Raw genomic sequence first — 20031 nt, forward strand, 5'->3', positions numbered from 1 at the left:
ATGCAAGGTTCACCTGCATCGACTCACACTAACACTGCATCGACCGATGCATGCTCGAAATTGCACGAAATCCCTAATTGCATCGACCGACACCTCCACATAGCATCGACCAACACTTCTAGGTCAAATCGCACCGTACTCGCATTGCATCGACCGACACACAAAGTGCATCGATCGACGCACATGTCGAGCTTAGTTTTTTTCCCAAAGCTTCTCGCCGGATCTCCGTTCCTACACCATCAAAACTCAATCCCAGACCACAAGAAAGCTTCACAAAGCCTCAAGCGACTCAATAACGTTCTGGATTTTGAGTGATTTTGGATACTTTTGTAGTTGGAAAATACAAACAAAAAAAATCACACCACGAGAGGTGGTATTTGAAGGAATTAAAAACAAAACAAAACAAAGAAAAATGCCTACAAAAAAAACTGCATCGTGAGAGATAACCCACGAGCGGTAGACCTCTTTAGCTTTCTCTTCTCTCTTCCTCCTCGTCTCTCTCTCTCTCGCTTGATCCATCGAACAAAAACAAAAAGGAACTGAAGAGAAACCCAGTTTTGTTCTCCCTCAGGTTCAAACTTCTCTTCTCCAATTCTTTCTACTCTTTAGTTATGTTTGATATTTGATATGGATTATTCAGGTGGACTTCTACTTGTGTAAGGATATATCAATATTGGTTGAGGAGATTGATTCACGAATGACGTTAAACATGAAGTGCTGAAATTATAAGCTCTCTAGCTCTCACTTTGGATTTAGTTTTGTAATATTTCTAGGTTATGCTTGTATAGTTGTATTTAGGATGAAGGTATTTTGTTTGTATGTATGATGTTCTATAACCACAACATTGTCGAATGTAGAAGTTGTTGAGCTCTTACTATTCTCTGTTAGTTCTTGGTTAAGTTTCTTTCTACAATGTCGATAATGTTGAAGCCATCCAGAGTGCTACAAAAAAATTCTAAAAAAAAAAACATTTTTTAATTCTAAAAAAAAATTCTCACAATCACCCAAAATCTTCCTAAATCACTCCCGTAAATCTCACCTAATCAACAATCATTTAGATAAAAAATCTAACAAATCTACTTAAATATCCTAAAACTCTACTCAAATCTCTCAAAACACCAAAACATACAAACTCCACAAAATCCTCTTAAAATTTTTGTTCCAATACACCTCCCTTAAACTCTCTTGATTTAATGGTCTCCTATGAAAAACATTTTACCAACAATTTAATGGGTAATTGGCAAGAATGACTTTAAAAAAACCCAAAATTAACTAACTGACTACTCTAAGCACAAATCTACTATATTCTCTGTATAATATACAATATATACATATTTATCCCTACTATACTAACTTCTTCCACCACAAAGCACAAACCACACCCCCTACTTCCTAACAACCACTTTTTATTACCATCACACCAACTCCGACTGTCGGACCACCGCCTGACCATCGCCGGACCACCGCCTGACCATCACCGGACCACCGCCGTACTACCGCCGAGCCTCGTCGGACCACCACCGGGCCACCGTCTAGCACCACCACCGTCCACCTCATCCACCACTATCCCTAAATCATAAAACCTAAAAAGATAATTTGCTCTATCCTTACTCTTAAATTTCTAATTTTTTCAAATTAATGGCTATATTATTTGTTATTTTTTTTTTTGGTTATTCACCTAATTCACCCCAATTTAATCCACAAAAACACTGTTAGGAAAGAAGAAAAAATCCAATAAATGTGGTCTGTTTTTTACTAGTACTATATTGTCAACATAGTAATGTGGTCTGTTTATAACACAGATTTGGGTGTATAATAAATATTTTTCTCTCACAAGTCACAACTAACCAGCATGTTGATGTTGAATATAGACCACACTACTTTTGGACGTAAATAGCAAAAATACATTAATTTTGGGGCTTTTTTAAATAATAAATATTTTGTTTTTTGTTTTTCCTTTCCTTCTTCTATCTATCTCTAAGCACTACCCCTCCCCCGCAATTGAAGGTTCTCTTCGTCGCTCATCTCCCTTTCGATCTCAGATTCGAATTTTTTTTCCTTGGCATAGCGATTACAGATTCTAGGGTTTCGAATTACTTGTTACCCAATCGACTCTTTCTCCTTTTTTATTTCCGGGGCAAAATTTGCCCTTAGGGTTTCGAAGATTCCGAATCTGTGGACGGAGGCAATTTCGACGTTTTCTTGAGTTGCTGCAAAGATGTTCTGGCGAATGGCGGGATTATCAACGGCGTCTGCCGTGAGTTTTTCTTCTTCTCCCTGACCTAATTTTTTTTTATAAACGATCGTGTGTGTAATTTATGTGGGAGAATAATCAGGCACGAGAAGAGTTTTCGCTGTTTGTTTTCTTGTTGATGGATTTAACGCTTTTTGGGGAGTTGTGGACGGATGTATTGAGTTTTCATTTCTGTGGTAATTGGTAGCTTCCTCTCTTTCTTTAGACGAATATGTTGCAGGGAGGTGAAGGGATTTGTGTGTTTTGATTTATTATTGGCTTAGAAGTAATAGAAGTGTCTTTGTATTTCTTATTCTTGATGATATTTAAGCACTGTCTTGCTGGTAGTCTGCATTTCCTACACTAGTTTTGTACAATGGATGTGAAATGTAGAGTGAAGAGAAAATCTTGTCGATGTGATTAGAGAATATTTTTGAACGATGAAAGTCTCCCCCTGATAATTGTCATCAGATTGTTTAGTAGTTGTAGTGATGACCTTTTATCCTTCAAATGGACATCAAAAAATGCATAGGTGGGGTAATTGAAATGATACTGAAAACACTAGTAGAGGATGAGGAGGGAGATACTGGCGTTTCCAAGGGGATAGTTCTGTGGAGTTTTATGTAACTTTTTTGTCTCATCTAGTGGGACTTTTATTCATATTGTATGAATCTGGCTGCTCGCTATTCATAGTCTTCGTGCTTTGTGATTTCTTTTGCAGGTTGAAGCAATTTTGGACAAAGATAGTTTCACATTAGAGGAACTTCTTGACGAGGATGAGATTATTCAAGAATGCAAAGCCCTGAACGGAAAACTCTTGAATTTGTATGCTCTGTAACCACATTTTTTTCTTTCTATTTCATGCTTCATGCTTAATGACCGTTTTTGGGAGAGGAAAAGAAATGCAATTGTCCATATGTAGAGGTTAGAATTGACAATGCATTGGCTTTGGGTGTTGAATATATTGCTTGGAAATGCTGTCACTTATTTTGATGTTCACCTCCAAAGCTTTGCTAATTAAATATACAACAACTAAAAACATTTCTACTTTCAAACACTATTTTGCGACATGCCATTTTCCGCATCAAATGATTTTCAAAATTCATTTCTTAAATTATATTCGCTTTCACTGGCAATGCCCACTCATTCTTGACTATTGGATTTTCTTATTTCAGCTTGAGAGAAAGAGTGCAAGTGGAACAACTTATTAGGTACATAATAGAGGAGCCTCTCGAGGATGTTGAAAAGAAGCGAACTTTCAAGTAAGTATTGGATAAATGATCCAAAAAGAATCAATCGAAAATTAAAAAGTCGAAATTGTTTATTGTTTTCCTTCTGATTGTGTTTGATGAATTAAAAATTGATATTCTTTTATGTTGTAGGTTTCCTTTCATTGCCTGTGAAATATTTACGTGTGAGATTGAAATGATACTGAAAACACTAGTAGAGGATGAGGAGGTAGACATTACTTTCTCCTATATTAAAACTTCGTTAAATGGTTAAGGATCTAGGCTTTCTTACCTCTCATGATCTCCTTCTTTTCAGTTGATGTTATTGCTGTTTTCGTTTTTGGAAGCTAAAGAAACCCATAACTCATTGCTTGCCGGGTACTTCAGCAAGGTATTCAGCATTCAACAATTTTTAATTCAGAAAACTCATTGAGAACTTTCCCATGCTCTTATAGGGCTCCATAGAGTTTCCTCAACATGTGCTCTCTTACTTTTTCTCTTACCAGGTTGTCATTTGTTTGCTGGTGCGGAAGACGATTCCTTTCATGCAATTTATAAAAGTAAGTTGATTTTGTTTCCCAGATTAAGTTTTCCTTATAAGAATGAATTGAACTTAGCTAGAATTAGTATTTTCCTTATCTTTGTTGAGAGTATTGAACCATTAGCTAGCTGCTTTCTTGTATAATTTGAACCTTCTGTGTAACTTGAGATAATGGTCTTAAATAGTCGGAGATTTTGATGAAGATCTGTTTGTTTGTTTAATCATTGTAAAAGATTTTTACTAATCAACTATATTTAGTCGAACCCTGCTGAAAAGTTTTTGATAACGGGTACACAAGTTCACAATGCTTTAAACACCACTTAACCATCTGAAGATTAATTCACAGTATGGTTAATCTTGGCTTTGTTGTGCTACCAGGATCATCAAGACATACTGAAGCAGCTTGTTGATTTGATTGGTACTACATCTATAATGGAGGTTGGTTTTTTTTTAGAACTCCTGGTTTTTGCTCTACGTTTATTACACATCTACTTGAGCTGAATAGTTGAAAAAAATGTCATTTTTTCCTCTCCTTTAAAGAATTTATGAATCTTTTTACCGTAACAATAGTAATAGACCCAGCAATAATGATGAGAACAATAGGAAAATTTATGATATTGCTCGCATCATTGTCTCATGGTGCGTATTGTTGTTTAGCTATTATTGTTAGTCTGTTACACCAGGGACTTTATTAATTATTATTGCCTGTAAACAATGAAGGTTATAATACTTGTAGGAGATACCGAGAGGTTATAAACATTAGATTTTCTTTCAATTGCTTGTTTCCTAGACTCTTACTTATTACTTGGTGTTCAGGTTTTAAAACGTCTGGTTGGTACTGATGAGCACCTATATTCAAACTACACAAGTGCAATGCAGTGGGTGGAAGATACAGATGTTCTAGAGATGATTGTGGATAAGTTTGGCTCCTCGGTAAGTTCCATTCAGTTGCATGGGATTACTTTTTTTTTTCAATATGTCTAGTCTTAGGGCTTTCCTTCTTTACTTCAGATTTTATTCTATCATCCCAGGCATTGCTATGATGCTATCTACTGATATCTCAGAGATTTGTGTTATACTTTTGTAGGAGTCTCCCGAAGTACATGCCAATGCAGCTGAAATTCTTTGTACTGTAGCAAGATACGCACCCCCTGGTCTTGCTACAAAACTTTCCAGCCCCAGGTAGATTTTTCTCAGCTTTGGCTATTGTTTTCATTCACTCGTTGATATTGTTGAAAATTTCTAAGTAATCAACTTATTCCCTGTAAAATTTTATGCAGTTGCACTGGAAGGTTGTTGAAACATACTTTAGAAGATTCACGGCCCAAGTCTGTTCTCGTTAATTCATTGTCGGTATGCATATCTTTGCTGGATCCTAAGAGGTTTACAATGGGGACTTATCATATATACGGTCGTCAACTAACCCATGGAAGCATAGCAACTAATCCTGAGACAGTGGAGGGAATGCTTGGAAGCCTAGGTGAGCAAATATAGTATGGTTATTATATGTTCATATGTGGTTGTTTGACTTCTTGAATACCATATTCCCTATTGTGAGAGATGTGGTTGGGAAGGAAGAATATTGGGCCTTTTTTGTGGGATTTCGGAACCTACAACCAGATATTCTATGCACACTTGTTGGTATGAAAACTGGTGAAACTGTATTTTTTTTTTTTCTAATTTTGTAGAGACTCTCATTGAGGTACAAGAATATCATTATAGCATTTTGCTTTCTCAACTTTTATAGGTCTTTTTGCTTTATTGCGTGGTTTGCAATGTTAACTAGTCTCTTGGCTGCTATGTATCATATGTAATATGCTTCTCTACTGTGCAGGTGATTTACTTAAGCTTTTGAATGTTTCATCTGCTGAGGGTATTCTGTTAACAACGTATGGCAAGTTACAACCACCTCTTGGAAAACATAGATTAAAGGTATTTCTTATCCTCATTTGTATGATTTGTTTTCTAGTTATAATGTATCTTTCACTGTTATAATGGTTTATAATTTAAATTTTCGTTTTCCTAGATTGTAGAGTTTATTTCAGTCTTACTCACCGTCGGTAGTGAAGCAGCAGAAAATGAAGTAATTCGACTTGGGGCGGTGAAAAGAGTGTTGGACTTGTTCTTCGAGTAAGTGGGGAACTTCATGATTTTAGTTGATGATATGCAGACTGCCATGCTAATTTGTGATGCAATTGTGTCTCAGGTATCCCTACAACAATTTTCTGCATCACCATGTAGAGAATGTAATTCTCTCATGTTTAGAGAGCAAAAACTCTCAACTTGTTGACCATCTTCTCAGTGAGTGCAATCTTATTGGGAGTATACTAAAGGCGGAAAAGGACTCAACATTAACTGCTAGTGATTCTGATAAGGTGAAGAAACTTGATTGATAATATCTGGGGTTGGCATCAGTGGTTACTAACGTGGTTTATATATGATGTCTCAGCTTCAGCCTACTGTCCCTGCAGAGGCTAGAAAGCCACTCAGGACTGGAAATATTGGTCATTTGACTCGTATCTCGAACAAACTTCTTCAGTTAGCTAATAGTAATGTCGAAATTCAGTCTCATTTGCAGGTAAACCACAATCTCTCTAGTGGGATTTATTCTTTTTTAGTGGCTTGCTACCCATTCATGTACTCATGCAGATATGAAGCAGAACTAAATTATTGACTGGGCTTGAAAATATTCAATATGCTTATATATAGTTGCTATTCGTAGTTTTCTCGAGTTTTGGATGAGAGTATGATATTTCCTTACACTTTCTGTAAGAATTTATAGAAGATCAGATGGTAAAAAAAAATGATCAGCGCATTACTCCTTTTTTATTTCTCCCAGAGATGTTTCCTTTATAGCTTGTTTGCATGTGAAAGATTGAGAGGGATTCTAGTCTTGTAGGGTCTGGTCTTTAGTATCAAACTCTTCATATCTTGTTGATTTTTTCTGCTACGTTCTTTACCAGGAAAATAGCAAATGGGTGGACTGGCAGACAGATGTCTTGTCAAAGCGTAATACATTGGAAAATGTGTACTCTTGGGCCTGCGGGTATGTATTATTTTCTCTTATACGGAGTTTCTTAAGACTCAAAGAAACTTATGACACCGGCTTCTGTTCTCAAATTATTACCAAAGCCAGTTCATACTGAAAACAGTGATTCTCTTACAAAAGTTTGTCACATTTGTGTAATTTGCTTTTGCTTTAATAGCAATCAAGATATATGATAAGTTGCACATTCCACTAGGTGGCAATAAGAGCTTGCATTTGGGAATTTCTTTAGGGGTTGATAAATGTTATACATGAGAAGGCTGTAGTGATGGTAGGTGGTGTAGTAAATGGAGAATTCTTTTTACTGATATCTTTTGCTTAACAGGAGGCCAACTTCACTCCATGATCGTAGTAGAGATAGTGATGATGATGATTACCACGATAGAGATTATGATGTGGCAGCCCTAGCAAACAATTTGAGCCAGGCCTTTCGATATGGAATTTACAGCAACGATGACATGGATGAGGTGATGTTCTCGTTTTGCCTTGCCAGTTGCTATAGCTGCTACTTGTGATATTTTCTATAAAAAAAAATTATTTTTATCAAAGATATTAGCCGCATGTTTCATTAAGCCTTGAAACGTCATGGGTATTGACTTTCGAGCCAAAGGAGGGAATCGATTCAGGATTGTTTAGTTATTTATTATAATTTATGTTGGCCTGTATTCCTGTTATAGTTCCTGAAATGTAGTTACAAATCTCTGTATTTGATGGATAGTTAAACCATCACATCTTCTTCAATCATTCTGCTTAGTTAGCATGGGGTTCCAACCGTCTTCTCTTCCTTTATCATAGTTAATTAGCCTGGAAGTAGCTTGGATTCTGCATGAGTTTTTGATTTTCATTGCATTACCTTCCTCATAATACACTGGTTCTACCATTTACATTTTTATTATTCCACTGCAGGCCCAAGGCTCTATGGAGCGCGATGATGAGGTATATTTAGTCTTTTCCTTATCTTTTGGAATTAAAACTTGACTTTCGTTTTGGAACAAGTAGGAAGAAGTTTTTAACTTCTTTCCTTTCCTCCTTTCTATGCTATTTTTTTGCTGAAAACTCGCCCAAATTTTTGTTACGACTCATGTGCCTGTTTGTCTAAGCCACCCAATATGATGAAACTTCTAGTGATATGTTTAAAACCTCTTATAATGTCTATGTGCAGGATGTCTACTTTGATGATGAATCTGCAGAAGTCGTCATATCTTCCTTGCGTCTTGGAGATGATCAGGAGAGGTAACGAGTTCAACTTTTCTTTTCTGGTAGAAATTAAACCATCGATTCGCATCATATTCATATATGGTTGATGCGATCCCTTAACTTACGAAATATAACATGGTGTCGTTGTAGTGATTCTCTCTTCACAAATTCAAACTGGTTTGCATTTGATGATGATAAAGCTGCGAATGAGCGCTCAGTGAGCTCAATTGCGTCCCCTTCACCCAATGCTGATGGAGATGGTGAGGATGGTGATGTCGTCATAGGTGAAGGCGATGAATTCAACGACACTGCAGCCTCTTCCCCATCTGTTGATATGGAAACAGAGGATCCTACATCAAAGCATCCTTCTGAAAACCCTAGTGAACCAGAACCCGAAAAGTCACCTGCTTGGGTTGAATGGAGAGAGACCTCTGAGTCCACTTCGCCTTCTTCCAACCCAGATGAAGCTACTATATTGTCCAATGGTGATGTTCAAATTGAAAAAGAGGACAATGGCGATGATACTGATAACAAAAGTGCTGAGGATTCACCAGGTGCATCGGGCAATGAAACCAAAGAGAAGTTGCCAGATGGGAGTGGTGTTGAACCCACTGAGAGCTCACCGAAAGCTAGTGATGTGGAACACACTGAGAGCTCAGCAAAAGCAAGTGGTACTGCAATAACCGAGAACTTGAGAGATCTCGGTCCTGCTGAAACGCATGCGGATGCTGAATGCTCTGAACTTAAAAGCCCCCAGGAAACGAAAGAAACAGAGGTTGCAGCAGATGTCAAAGAAACCAAAGAAGCTGTGAAGGAACCCGAGAAGGTGTAGCTTGCGTTAAGGGCTTTACACAACCGGGTCTCTTTAACTAGCAAAACAAGTTCCTGCTGATGCTTTTGGTTGAGGCCTTAGTCTGTTTTGGGTACAATTTATTATATTATTTTTTTCTTTTCCTTGTTTGTTGTTTTTACTCTTCATTGTAACATTTCTAAATCCGGTCTCTATTATTCAAAACATTATTGTCGACCTAAAAAAATTGTTACAAGCTTTTTCATACTTATTAGTTTGAGTTTTTTTACCTCCTAGACACATCAAGATCAAGTGTGTTGTAAAGTTGTTGCTCCCGTGCCGCAACAGATATGATACTTTCATCTTTTTGCCTATCAACTTTCCCGACTAAGTCACTTTGCGAATTTCCCATTTCCCGTTCCTGTTAAATGGTATCATCAAGTCACTAAACGAACTTTTGTCGTTAGCTTGAGTTCAAATGATGTAAGAATGAGAACTCATAAATATAATTTATCCTCCGACTCTGAGCTTTCACTTGGTAAAAATATGGAGAAGGCAGGTCTTGAAATTGGCAGATTCTTCGAATATGGAAACCGACATTATCAAAGAAAATAAATGTATCATTACCTTAACTTGTTAATGTTAAATTCGTTAATTATGGAAAGTTTATGGATTCTCCCTTGTCTAAAAATGATTTTACGGTGCCTATTGTACAGATCTTATTTTTCTCTATTGAGTTTCAGTTTAGGGTTTTCTTCTTCTTCTTTTCACCAAGCTTCCTTCACAATGGCGGACCCAAACCAATCCGTCGGAGTATTTCCTCTTCTCTCTCTCAATCTCTCAAGTCTCAGTCTATCTATATTATATCTATCTATCACCCTCTCTCTCTCTCTCTTCAGTTGCTAATGATTAGCTTGTGTAAATTTTGCAGACTTGCATACTAAGAGTCGATCTAAAGTGTTGCACCGGTTGCCAAAAAAAAGCACGCATCAAGTTGAAGAGTTTATCTGGTAATAAGAAAAAGTCCAACTTACTTTTGAAGTACTTCTTGATTCATATATAAGTCTTATAACATGAGATGATTCTTAATACTTTTGTTTCCAATGAAAACAGGTGTAAACGAAGTGGAGTACGACAGCGAAAAAGGGCTCATGACAGTCACAGGTGACGTAGAGCCTATGGCTCTAGTTCGTAAACTTAATAAATGTGGCAAAGAAACAGAGCTCTTCTCAGTTAAGTACCAGATTGAAGATGATGATGTAAAGAGCGACGATGAAGATGAAACTTCTTCTTCTTCTTCTGACTCTGCTAGTTCATATTATGATCCTAAACCCATGGAACGTGAATTCCAAGGGAAGATGAAGCAGCCGAAGAAGAAGACATTGCTACAAAAAATACGTTCTTTTCTATGCTGTTTAACCAGTAAATCAAAGGTTGTACAGCCTTTACCAATGCGAAACCGAAACTGGCGTGTCCCATCAAAGTTTGAGTATGGTGCTCCGCAGTTGCGGCCTCCGCAACCGATGCTGCCATATCCTCAAACGATGCAACCACACCACCTACAAATGATGCAGCAACAACAACAACTACAAATGATGCAGCGGCAACAACAACTACAATTGATGCAGCAGCAACCAGGTATCATGTTCCAGCAAGCATACCAACCTTATCTTACGCAAAATCAGGCACAAACTTATCATATGCCAAATCCGGCACAACCGATGAAGATCAGCCGTAGCCTGCATTACCCGCCGACGAAGGACGGCAATGTAAGACTACTTTGAATTCTCAAAGTTGTTGAGGATTGGACAACACAGATTTTACTCTGTTTTTGTCTCTCTCTCTGTACTTAGTTTTACACTCAATGTAAAACCACACTCTTTTATCAGATATATAAACTGTATTTATAGGTTTACATGACACACTTTGACTAAGGGACACGTCTCTAGAAGACAACCCAATGTGGAGACACACACATACATAAGTAACTGTTTTGCAGTTATCAATTCTATTCTATCTCTTCGGTGTGTGATACGAATAGTTTATACATAACACAAATCAATTACTTTCGCTATATAATATACAAATCTTCTAAGATAATAAAATGATGACTTGATCACATTCAATAGGCAAGTGAGTCAAATTGTTTTTTAAGTGGCGTCTCTTTTGCAATTGCCGGTAATGAACATTTCGCAAGTCTTGCAAACTTTTAAACAAAAGAAGAAGAGTAAATTTTTAAGTCACTCATTTGTGATTTCTCTGCATCTCCCAAAAAAGAATAGTCTGATGGCAAACTTTTAAACAAAAGAAGAGTAAATTTTTAAGTCATTAATGGTTGCATAGTTCGAACATTTGTGTAAGATGAGCTTTGTCTGTGTCAAGGAACAAGAATCTGATTCATAACACAACTGAGAAAACATAAGATCTGTGCCTATTGCTAGTACTAGAATCTATCGTCTCAGATACACGATTTCTCTTGGAGAATACTTGTCTTAGGAATTGTCTGTTCTGCATTCATGTTTTCCCCACACCCCTTTAATGGTTGTTTTCATGTTCGCCCTCCAAATCTTTCAAGTATCCCATGAACAAAAGAAACCCGAAAAGGAAGAATTCACCTGAAGAGCTCCCACCACCACCTCCGCCACCACCACCACCGCCATCATCCCGAGGCCGGAACCCATTTCCACCGTCATCAAGCTTTGGGGATTTCTCTTTTCCTGATATTTACGCAAATGCTAAAAAATTAAGTTCTGAAGATACCAACTAGAACAGACCAGTCCATCTTGGTTTTAGGAACTAGAATAAGAACCATAGCAAGCCACAATATGAATTCTAAAAAACAGTTCAATATTTGCTAGACTCGTAAGAGATCATATAGTTTAAAGCCATTCTTGTTTACTTGAAACACAAAATAGTTTCCTCAACATGAAAACGCACATCAATACAGTTAACAAGGAGAAGGATGCAATGATTTACCATGAGTAGGAGCTTGTGTGATCGTTGGTGATTGCCGTGTAACTGTCTGTGTTTGCCCTTGACTGCATTTTGAATTCTGCAGCAAAATCAATCAGAATACGTAAACAGCTAGCTATTAAGAGACACCTAGTAACATAATACCGGAGAAATAAACTATTGACCACAAGAGCAAAAGGATCTTCTTTTCATCAAAAAAGCAAAATGGTGTATGATGACATGCAAATCAATAAGTTATCCCAACAGCTAAAGAGTTCAAACACAGGAACTTAAGATAGAAACAGTAAAAGCAAAGAGATGGAACTAACTCACAAGTAACAAAACAAAGAGAACATACCAGCGCAGAGTTACATATAAAGACAGATCTTTTCTTCTTAGAGACGACAACAGGTTGCACTGCACGCGTTCCAACTGCGTGGACAGAAGGAAATTTTCTCTGGCTCCACGGTTGGCGTTGCATAGAAACTGTTGTAGGATAACGCCTATGAAAGTTTCCTGTGTCACAGAGGACGAGTAGAACAAGAGCTTTAGACTTCATTCAAAATTAGAAGAACGGACTAAGAAAGGATCAATGATACGACACTAGGTGAGGATTCAATTCTCAGACATCAATAATAACAACTCTCGTTTCTTCAATTATTTCAATAAGGAATCCATTATAAACTAAGTGCTAGTAAAAGCAAACAAGAACCCCAACATATCTGTTGAAATTTGTAGAACAATACATTGTAGAGACATATACCATTACTGGAAAAATGATTCAGGCGAGGAGGAGGGAGGTACACAAGCGGTTGTGTACCAACACACAACGAGGGATTCATCACAACCATATCTGCAAAAAGAAAGAACAAATCCAAAGATTAAACCCTTTATCCATTTCAACACACCACTAGAGAAATCAAACACTCAAAATCAAGGCTTTAAACAACAATCATACGTATATATTCAATTCACCAGCTTTAAAATTCGATTAAGGAAAAAAACCCTAAAATAATTTGCTTCAAAGTCGCGTAGATTTTTATTTTTATTTTTTTGTAAAGAAGAAGCAGAGAAAACTAGATGCAAAAAAATCTGGAGATTTGGTGGCTCCTCGAAGTTTCTCGATCATAGAAAAATAAAACCCAAATCTGGAATTAAATCGTACCTGAAGAATTAAACGCAAGAAGACGGGGAAAAAAAAAAAAAAAAACAAGACTTTCCTAGGGTTTATCCCACAGATCAAATTACAAACGTTGGCTTCTAATGCAAGATTTGTAAATAACCCAGAAACAATTCACTACGAGATTGCTAAATATTTATTTATTTATTTCTCTTTTTGTAAAGTCGGTTTTAATTTTTTTTTTTTTTTTTACAGTAATAAGCTTTTTATTTATTTATTTGGTATTATTTTTAAAAAAAAACAACTTGATCGGAAAAATTAAAAACCCTAATTTTGAGCAGATCTTTCCAATTGAAACCAAACCGTGAAATCAAGAGCTGAGAGTGGGGAAATTTCACTTCACCGACGGCGGAAAAAATGCTTGGTGGGTTATACGGAGACCTTCCACCACCGTCCGATGATGAGAAACCCAGCGGCAACTCCTCCTCCGTCTGGTCAAGCAATACCAAAATGGCTCCGCCTACGCTTCGCAAACCACCGGCTTTTGCTCCGACGCAAACGATTCTAAGACCTTCAAACAAACCCAAACCTGTCGTGTCGTCGTCACCCTACAAGCCTCCTCCTTCGTTGATTACTCCGGCGATAGAGTCAGCATCTTCGCAGCCAGCATTGATCGGTGTGACATCATCTGTGATCGAAGAGTACGATCCAGCGAGACCTAACGATTACGAGGAGTATAAAAGGGAGACGAAGAGGAAAGCTATGGAAGCTGAGATGAAGCGAGAGCTGGATAAGAGAAGGCAAGAGGAAGAGGAGAGAGATAAGAGGGAAAGGGAAGAGAGGGAGAAGGAGAGAGAGAGAGATAACAGTGATCCGACTCGGTTGAATATCTCAGGCGAGGAAGCGTGGAAGAGACGCGCAGCTATGAGCGGTGGTGGGAAGCGGAGATCTTCGTCTCCTCCGCCTGGGAATGTTGACGGGTTTAGTATTGGGAAATCGGAGACGAGTGGGTTAGGAGTTGGAGCAGGTGGGCAGATGACAGCTGCTCAGAGGATGATGGCAAAGATGGGATGGAAACAGGGACAAGGGCTTGGGAAATCAGAGCAAGGTATCACTACGCCGTTGATGGCTAAGAAGACTGATCGTAGAGCTGGTGTGATTGTGAATGCTAGTGAACACAAGTCTGTGGAGAAGAAGGTTAAGAGTGTTAATATCAATGGTGAACCAACCAGGGTTCTGCTTCTTAGAAACATGGTATGCTGCTTTAATACACCCTCTTGAACGTATGCATTCTTTGACTTCAGATTTTGACGTGCCGCCACAGTCTAGTTGATTCAGTATGATGTGCCAAAGTTAGCTTAGAATCTCATTGTTCTAGTGTTCTTGTATAAGGACACACTTTGCTACTATGATTTAGAACGGTTTTCTAGGATTTTGGGTGAGAATGATATTTGCTGTATTCTAGCATTTGATGTGGTTCTTAGTTTAGATATGTTTACTTCAAATTGCTGGTAGCATCTTAAATGAATAAATCCAAACCTATACTTGTTTTTTTTGGGGATTGAATATGAGGGCATATTGGCATACTGTAGACAAAGATATCTGTGTGTAAATGGAATTGAGTAATGGTCTGCCACGGGATAACTGGAGCCTTTGTGATACTTCTTTCTGGCAAGATATCCTGAAATTAAAAGCTTTGGCATTTTTGTGATGAAAATTCTTTGTTGGTGGAGCTTCTTTATCATAATGTTACATATGTTATGTTAGTCTAGTGAACTGCTAGGTTGTTACAAATTTAAGATTGGAAAGAACGTTTTAGATGCACAAGTTACAATATCTTCCCCCTCGAACAGTCTAATAGGCATTTGGGATTTTTGGTTTTTGAGGCTAGCCTAACTTGAGCTCTCAGGATAGGATTGCCAAATGCTAAAGAGTTCACAAATGAAACCTGAGAGTTGGCATGTGACTGAAGGAGATTTTATTGGTTTTAGGATACTGTAATAGCTCTCACATCTTTTTCTATATGAAACGTTTCTTTACTATTACCATAGAATTATTGGTATGAGTGAATGCATAGCGAGCCATTACTCTTGTGATTCTTTTCTCGTTTATTTAGGCTCTGCAATTCTGATTGACCGATCACCTGTTTTATCTCCACCTAAAGGTTGGGCCAGGAGAAGTAGATGATGAGCTAGAAGACGAGGTAGGAGGCGAGTGTGGCAAATACGGTACAGTCACTCGTGTACTGATATTTGAGATCACTGAAAAGGATTTCCCTGTACACGAAGCAGTCAGAATCTTTGTTCAGTTTTCAAGACCCGAGGAAACAACTAAAGCCCTTGTGGATCTCGATGGGAGATACTTTGGAGGAAGGACCGTGCGTGCAACGTTTTATGATGAGGAGAAATTCAGTAAGAACGAGTTGGCTCCAGTTCCAGGTGAAATCCCTGGCTATTAGCTGACAACAACTCCCAAGAAACACACTGCATCTTCTTCTTCTTCTATAAGAGATTCTTGATAGAGGAAAAAATAAACCATAATAGATGAGGTTTTAAAAACATTTGTAAAGTACTTTAGAAACTTTTGGGATCTATCTGTTTATTGTTGATTAAAGTAGCTTCGTTAATGATGAAGAAATGTTCCTCTTCTTTTGATCATGTTTCTATTTTGCATTTTAGTTAGTCAAATCGATTATATTTCATTACTCGATTAATGTATATAGTAAACATGATGCGAGATTGACAAAAAAAAAGTAAACATGATGCGATAGTGTGAAGGATACTAGTGGGTCGGGATATCCAATTCGAGCTATTATAAACTGGGCTACTAGGCCCAAAAGAGTGTTAATATATTTATGAGAACAGTCCCAAAAGACTGCTAGCAATTGCTATTTATTTGAAGTGTGATTTTATGTTGATTACCTATTTAAAATATATATATATATATATAGTATTTACATAGATAAATATATATACCAATATTTACTACGTTAGTTGACAAAATGATAATCTTAAAGTAATACATTACACACTCTATTTATGTATGCAAAGCAAAAGAGATTTTATGGTTTGTCTTCCATTAATTGTTGTTGTAGGCGGAGAGTATATAAAATATCGGACGCGCAAAAAAATACTAGCTCAAAATGAAACCGTTAGACCAAACTCTAATGGTATTCCTAAACATTATTTTCGTGTAATTTTAGAACTAAAATATCTTCGACGGAATTCTAAAATTTGAAAGACATTTTAAAGAAATTAATAGTCATTAATATCTTTCAAATTTTACCTTGAGGAGGAATGGTGGCATGGTTTTCAGTAAGTCTCTTTAACATTTTTGTTGTTTAAACATTTTCCGAATAACATATTTGTTTAAACATTTTCCGAATAACTACTCCAACAATGGTTTTCAAATATCTCCACCATATTTGAAAGACATTAATATCTAAACAACAATGGTTTTAAACAAATAGTCACATAAAACAAATTAGCCAATCAGAAAATGTATCGTTTTATAGGTTTTGTCAAAAGCAATTTTGTAGTCTCTTTACATTTACATTTACCTAGCTGACACAATTTTTTTACTTCCCTCATTTCCTCTCTTCTATTTGTTCTCTTCACCATTTTCATAATCGTTTCTCTCTTTTTTTTTTTTTTTTTCATTTTTCACCAACAAAAATAGCTTCTTCCGTTCAACATCATCTTCTTGCTGGATTATGTGTCAAAGATGTCAACTTTTTGCTGGACTAACTGTCAAAGATGTTGTCGACTTTTTAAGTGCTTATATCAGTTATAAATAATTCATGTTACAATTTATAAAATAATATTAATATATTTTTACAAAATAACTATTATTTAATTTTATTTACTAATATGAAAATAAACTATAAAATTTGTTTATGGCAATAAGTGCTTATTAAATTTAACACTTTTTGACGCTATGAAATATACCAACGGTGCAAGATCATTATATATAAAAAAAAATCTGAAGTCTGTTTTTTAAAATTAAAATCACACTTGAGCTATTATAAACTGGGCTACTAGGTCCAAAAGAGTGTTAATATATTCATGAGAACAGTCCCAAAAGACTGTTAGCAATTAGCTAGTTAAAGTAAAATGTAAAAATCCGAAGTGTGATTTTATATTGATTACCTATTTTTCAAAAAATTAATTTAGTATTTACATAGATAAATATATATACCAATATTTACTACGTTAGTTGACAAAATGATAATGGTTATTAATACATTACACACTCTATTATCAGTTTACTAATAAAGTAATACTCATCATTTTTTTTGGCATCTTGTTTCTCAAACGCTGAGAAAGTTATATTCATGTATCTTAAGTTAAGATTCTTAGCCAATCTAAATATGTAATGGTCAAGATAATTAGTAATCGCTTACAACTGTTTGAAATTGATCATTCAAGAGTCAAACAAAAATCGAAATCATTGTACGAGTTGATCTGTACGTATTACAATGTACCCGCTTTAAAAAATAGTAAAACGACAATGCATCATCAACCTTGCAGCAAACGGATCATGACCAAAAAAAAAATCAAAAGTATTGCTTGTTTTGGTGCTGCACAAAATTCAATGTCCTAAAGCCCTTCAATCATCAAACCTACATTTACATTTTCAACATCTCACATAAATTTTAATGGTATCAACGTTCAAATGATTTTGGACCTATAGACCATGCCTTCTGGTGCATTTACACACTTTCAAATTCACTATCTTGATATCTCTCAGACGACTCCCTTAATGTTAACAATAATTACTACAACAACTACCAAAACCAAAACAACATGCAAAAGAAACAACAGAGCAGTGCACTGGTGAAAAAAACTATTCAGGAGAACATGAAAATTAATAAGTTTGAAATGGGGTCAAATAAACAAAAAAATAAAAATAAATGAGTCAAACTGACATTTAGAGCCAATAAGATATCACTGCATTGCCCAACAGTTTCTGTTTACTGCTTTACCAAGAAGAAGAAGAAAATACTGAAATAGTATTACCCTAGTTTCAAAACTGTGGAGTATTTTTTTTTTTTTTTACATATATAGTATTTTCTTCTGAGTTCTTGAGTATTGTAGTAGACAAAAAATGAGAGAGAAAAGACAAAACACAAAAGACAACACAAAAGTAGGGTTCTGTTCTATACTTGTACTATATAATTGCACTTATTAAACTAGCTATCTAGTATTCCCTAATATTCCAATTTTTTATAAAATGCCAATATTCACCACTGGTTGATGGTTCCATCGTAACGGGACTCATAAACTATTGTTTTCGTAACGTGATATGCGTTCTGTAACATTAAATTAAAGGGAGTATACACAAATTTTGGATTCATAACATAACATTATTCTGAACCTCAACTCATTTATATAAAAAAAGACTCATACAGATCTTTTGAAAATTTTAAACAAAACCCAAATTAGCTCTTCTAGGCTTTCAACGAGGGTTTAAATATGCTGCTGCACCCACAGAGCGAAATTCAATAATTTCCCAATTTGGGAAAACCAAAATATACGCAGAGATGCATACATGTATATATACCATGCATATATATGTAGTGTGTCATACCTAGCGGGCCCTATTAACCTAGACTAAACTATGCATGCATGTGCATTTGTAATATATGTATGGATGGATCATGGATGTCATGTCATGTTGGTTGTTAAAGTCCCCCAATTGGTAGTAGAATGTCAATTTTGGTTCGACTTCCGGGATTTTACTAGGTTTGAGAGATTTGAGTAAACCAGATTCCCAATACGTGCAATTCGTTTCCAAAATGTTCTTCTCAACCAAACCATATCAGGTAGGATTAATAATCCTTCGCATATATCTAAATGATTAATGTTTGATAAATCTATCATTCGTATAAATATTGATTTTTGGATTGACTGATCTTAGTAGCAACAGCAGAAAAATATATAAATAACCAACTTTTCTAATGAAAAATCAGAAAAATATGCTCCCACAACTATATAATTTAGCTACTTATATATAAAAATGCGCCAGAAGAACTCTGTTTATATGGTCCCCGACTCAAATATTCTTTACTGAGGTTTAGTTGCTGACATTGGTATAAATAAAACCAGATTTATAACCAAAGAGTTATAGAGCCGGTGATGTGTCAAGAAAAAAAATCAAATAACTTAAAATTCATATTCGGGCAAACTATATATTCGTTCCTTGTTTATCAAATCAAATCTCATTTTGATTCAAATCGGTCTTTCAGTTTATATAACGGAACCGGTCGGAGTAATAATATATGCTTGGTCCTTGGAGCCGGTCGGTATATCAGTATATGCATGGGACTCAATTGCATATGTGGGTAACTAAAGGAGGAGGATTAAATGGGAAGAGAAAGGATGACATAAGCAGGTGTTGACTAAAAGAAACCAAGGGAGGCAGAATCGGGTAAGGCATTTCCTTACACAAAAGCCAGATCTGTCCCAACCAGAATCTCTTCTGTCTTTTCACCCCACATCTCTTTTATTATTTATTTTTATTTTTCACCACACACGCAACAAATCAACTTGTTTATCCCACATTTTTTCTTTTTTAATCACGCAGCGGTCAAATCACCCACCCTACATTTTTCATTTTATTGAGCTGTTTTTCATTTATAGTAATTTTTATCGTTAAAATTGTAGTTTAGTTATAAAAGTATAATGTATAACAGTTGCTACAAAACAGCAAAAATTGCAAAATAGAAATTGAATGGTGAAATCATTAAATGGGCAAACATCGATTTGACATTTAGACAGCGGATTAAGAAATTAACTTTTAAGAACACGAAGAGAGTTACTACTATTATTTTGCAAATACAAAAAAAAAAAAATCATTTATTTTGTCGGCATCAAACTTTTGTTAACTTGAAACCTGCAAGTTTATAGGTTTCTCTGCTGAAA

General features: G+C 36.1%; 4 protein-coding genes across 8 annotated transcripts; 3 read left to right on the forward strand and 1 right to left on the reverse strand.

Moving 5' to 3' along the window:
• The first annotated feature begins 1889 nt into the window (after positions 1–1889).
• Positions 1890–9414, forward strand: LOC104741645 (uncharacterized). 3 transcript variants are annotated; one of them, XM_010462538.3, is made up of 20 exons: positions 1890–2007; positions 2155–2257; positions 2955–3058; positions 3409–3495; positions 3616–3691; positions 3779–3853; positions 3969–4022; positions 4382–4441; positions 4820–4936; positions 5091–5185; positions 5284–5483; positions 5838–5935; positions 6030–6133; positions 6210–6378; positions 6453–6581; positions 6967–7049; positions 7375–7516; positions 7956–7985; positions 8212–8282; positions 8397–9414. In XM_010462538.3, the coding sequence occupies exons 2-20, from the start codon at positions 2219–2221 to the stop codon at positions 9076–9078; spliced, it is 2415 nt and encodes an 804-aa protein (XP_010460840.2). In that variant the 5' UTR covers positions 1890–2007; positions 2155–2218; the 3' UTR covers positions 9079–9414. The 3 variants fall into 3 exon arrangements, with proteins under 3 accessions (XP_010460840.2, XP_010460839.2, XP_019091836.2); XM_019236291.2 differs by adding an exon at positions 2337–2430 and having other exon boundaries at positions 1987–2257; XM_010462537.3 differs by having other exon boundaries at positions 1916–2257.
• A 102-nt stretch (positions 9415–9516) lies between these two features.
• LOC104741646 (uncharacterized) lies at positions 9517–10956 on the forward strand. The gene is made up of 3 exons (XM_010462539.2): positions 9517–9849; positions 9968–10046; positions 10150–10956. The coding sequence occupies exons 1-3, from the start codon at positions 9652–9654 to the stop codon at positions 10818–10820; spliced, it is 948 nt and encodes a 315-aa protein (XP_010460841.2). The 5' UTR covers positions 9517–9651; the 3' UTR covers positions 10821–10956.
• Positions 10957–11331: 375 nt separating this feature from the next.
• LOC104741647 (uncharacterized) lies at positions 11332–13292 on the reverse strand. 3 transcript variants are annotated; one of them, XM_010462540.3, is made up of 5 exons: positions 13154–13292; positions 12752–12841; positions 12347–12504; positions 12013–12088; positions 11332–11753 (listed from the first exon to the last, which is right to left on the reverse strand). In XM_010462540.3, exons 2-5 carry the CDS (start codon positions 12837–12839, stop codon positions 11572–11574), a joined length of 504 nt encoding a protein of 167 aa, XP_010460842.2. In that variant the 5' UTR covers positions 12840–12841; positions 13154–13292; the 3' UTR covers positions 11332–11571. The 3 variants fall into 3 exon arrangements, with proteins under 3 accessions (XP_010460842.2, XP_010460843.2, XP_010460844.2); XM_010462541.3 differs by having other exon boundaries at positions 13209–13266; XM_010462542.3 differs by lacking the exon at positions 13154–13292 and adding an exon at positions 12947–13132.
• A 15-nt stretch (positions 13293–13307) lies between these two features.
• LOC104741648 (DNA-damage-repair/toleration protein 111) lies at positions 13308–15757 on the forward strand. The gene is made up of 2 exons (XM_010462543.2): positions 13308–14362; positions 15273–15757. The coding sequence occupies exons 1-2, from the start codon at positions 13526–13528 to the stop codon at positions 15564–15566; spliced, it is 1131 nt and encodes a 376-aa protein (XP_010460845.1). The 5' UTR covers positions 13308–13525; the 3' UTR covers positions 15567–15757.
• Positions 15758–20031: the final 4274 nt, after the last annotated feature.

The sequence above is a fragment of the Camelina sativa genome, chromosome 14 (assembly GCF_030686135.1).
Source record: "Camelina sativa cultivar CO46 ecotype springtype chromosome 14, ASM3068613v1".
NCBI classification, from domain to species: Eukaryota; Viridiplantae; Streptophyta; class Magnoliopsida; order Brassicales; family Brassicaceae; genus Camelina; species Camelina sativa.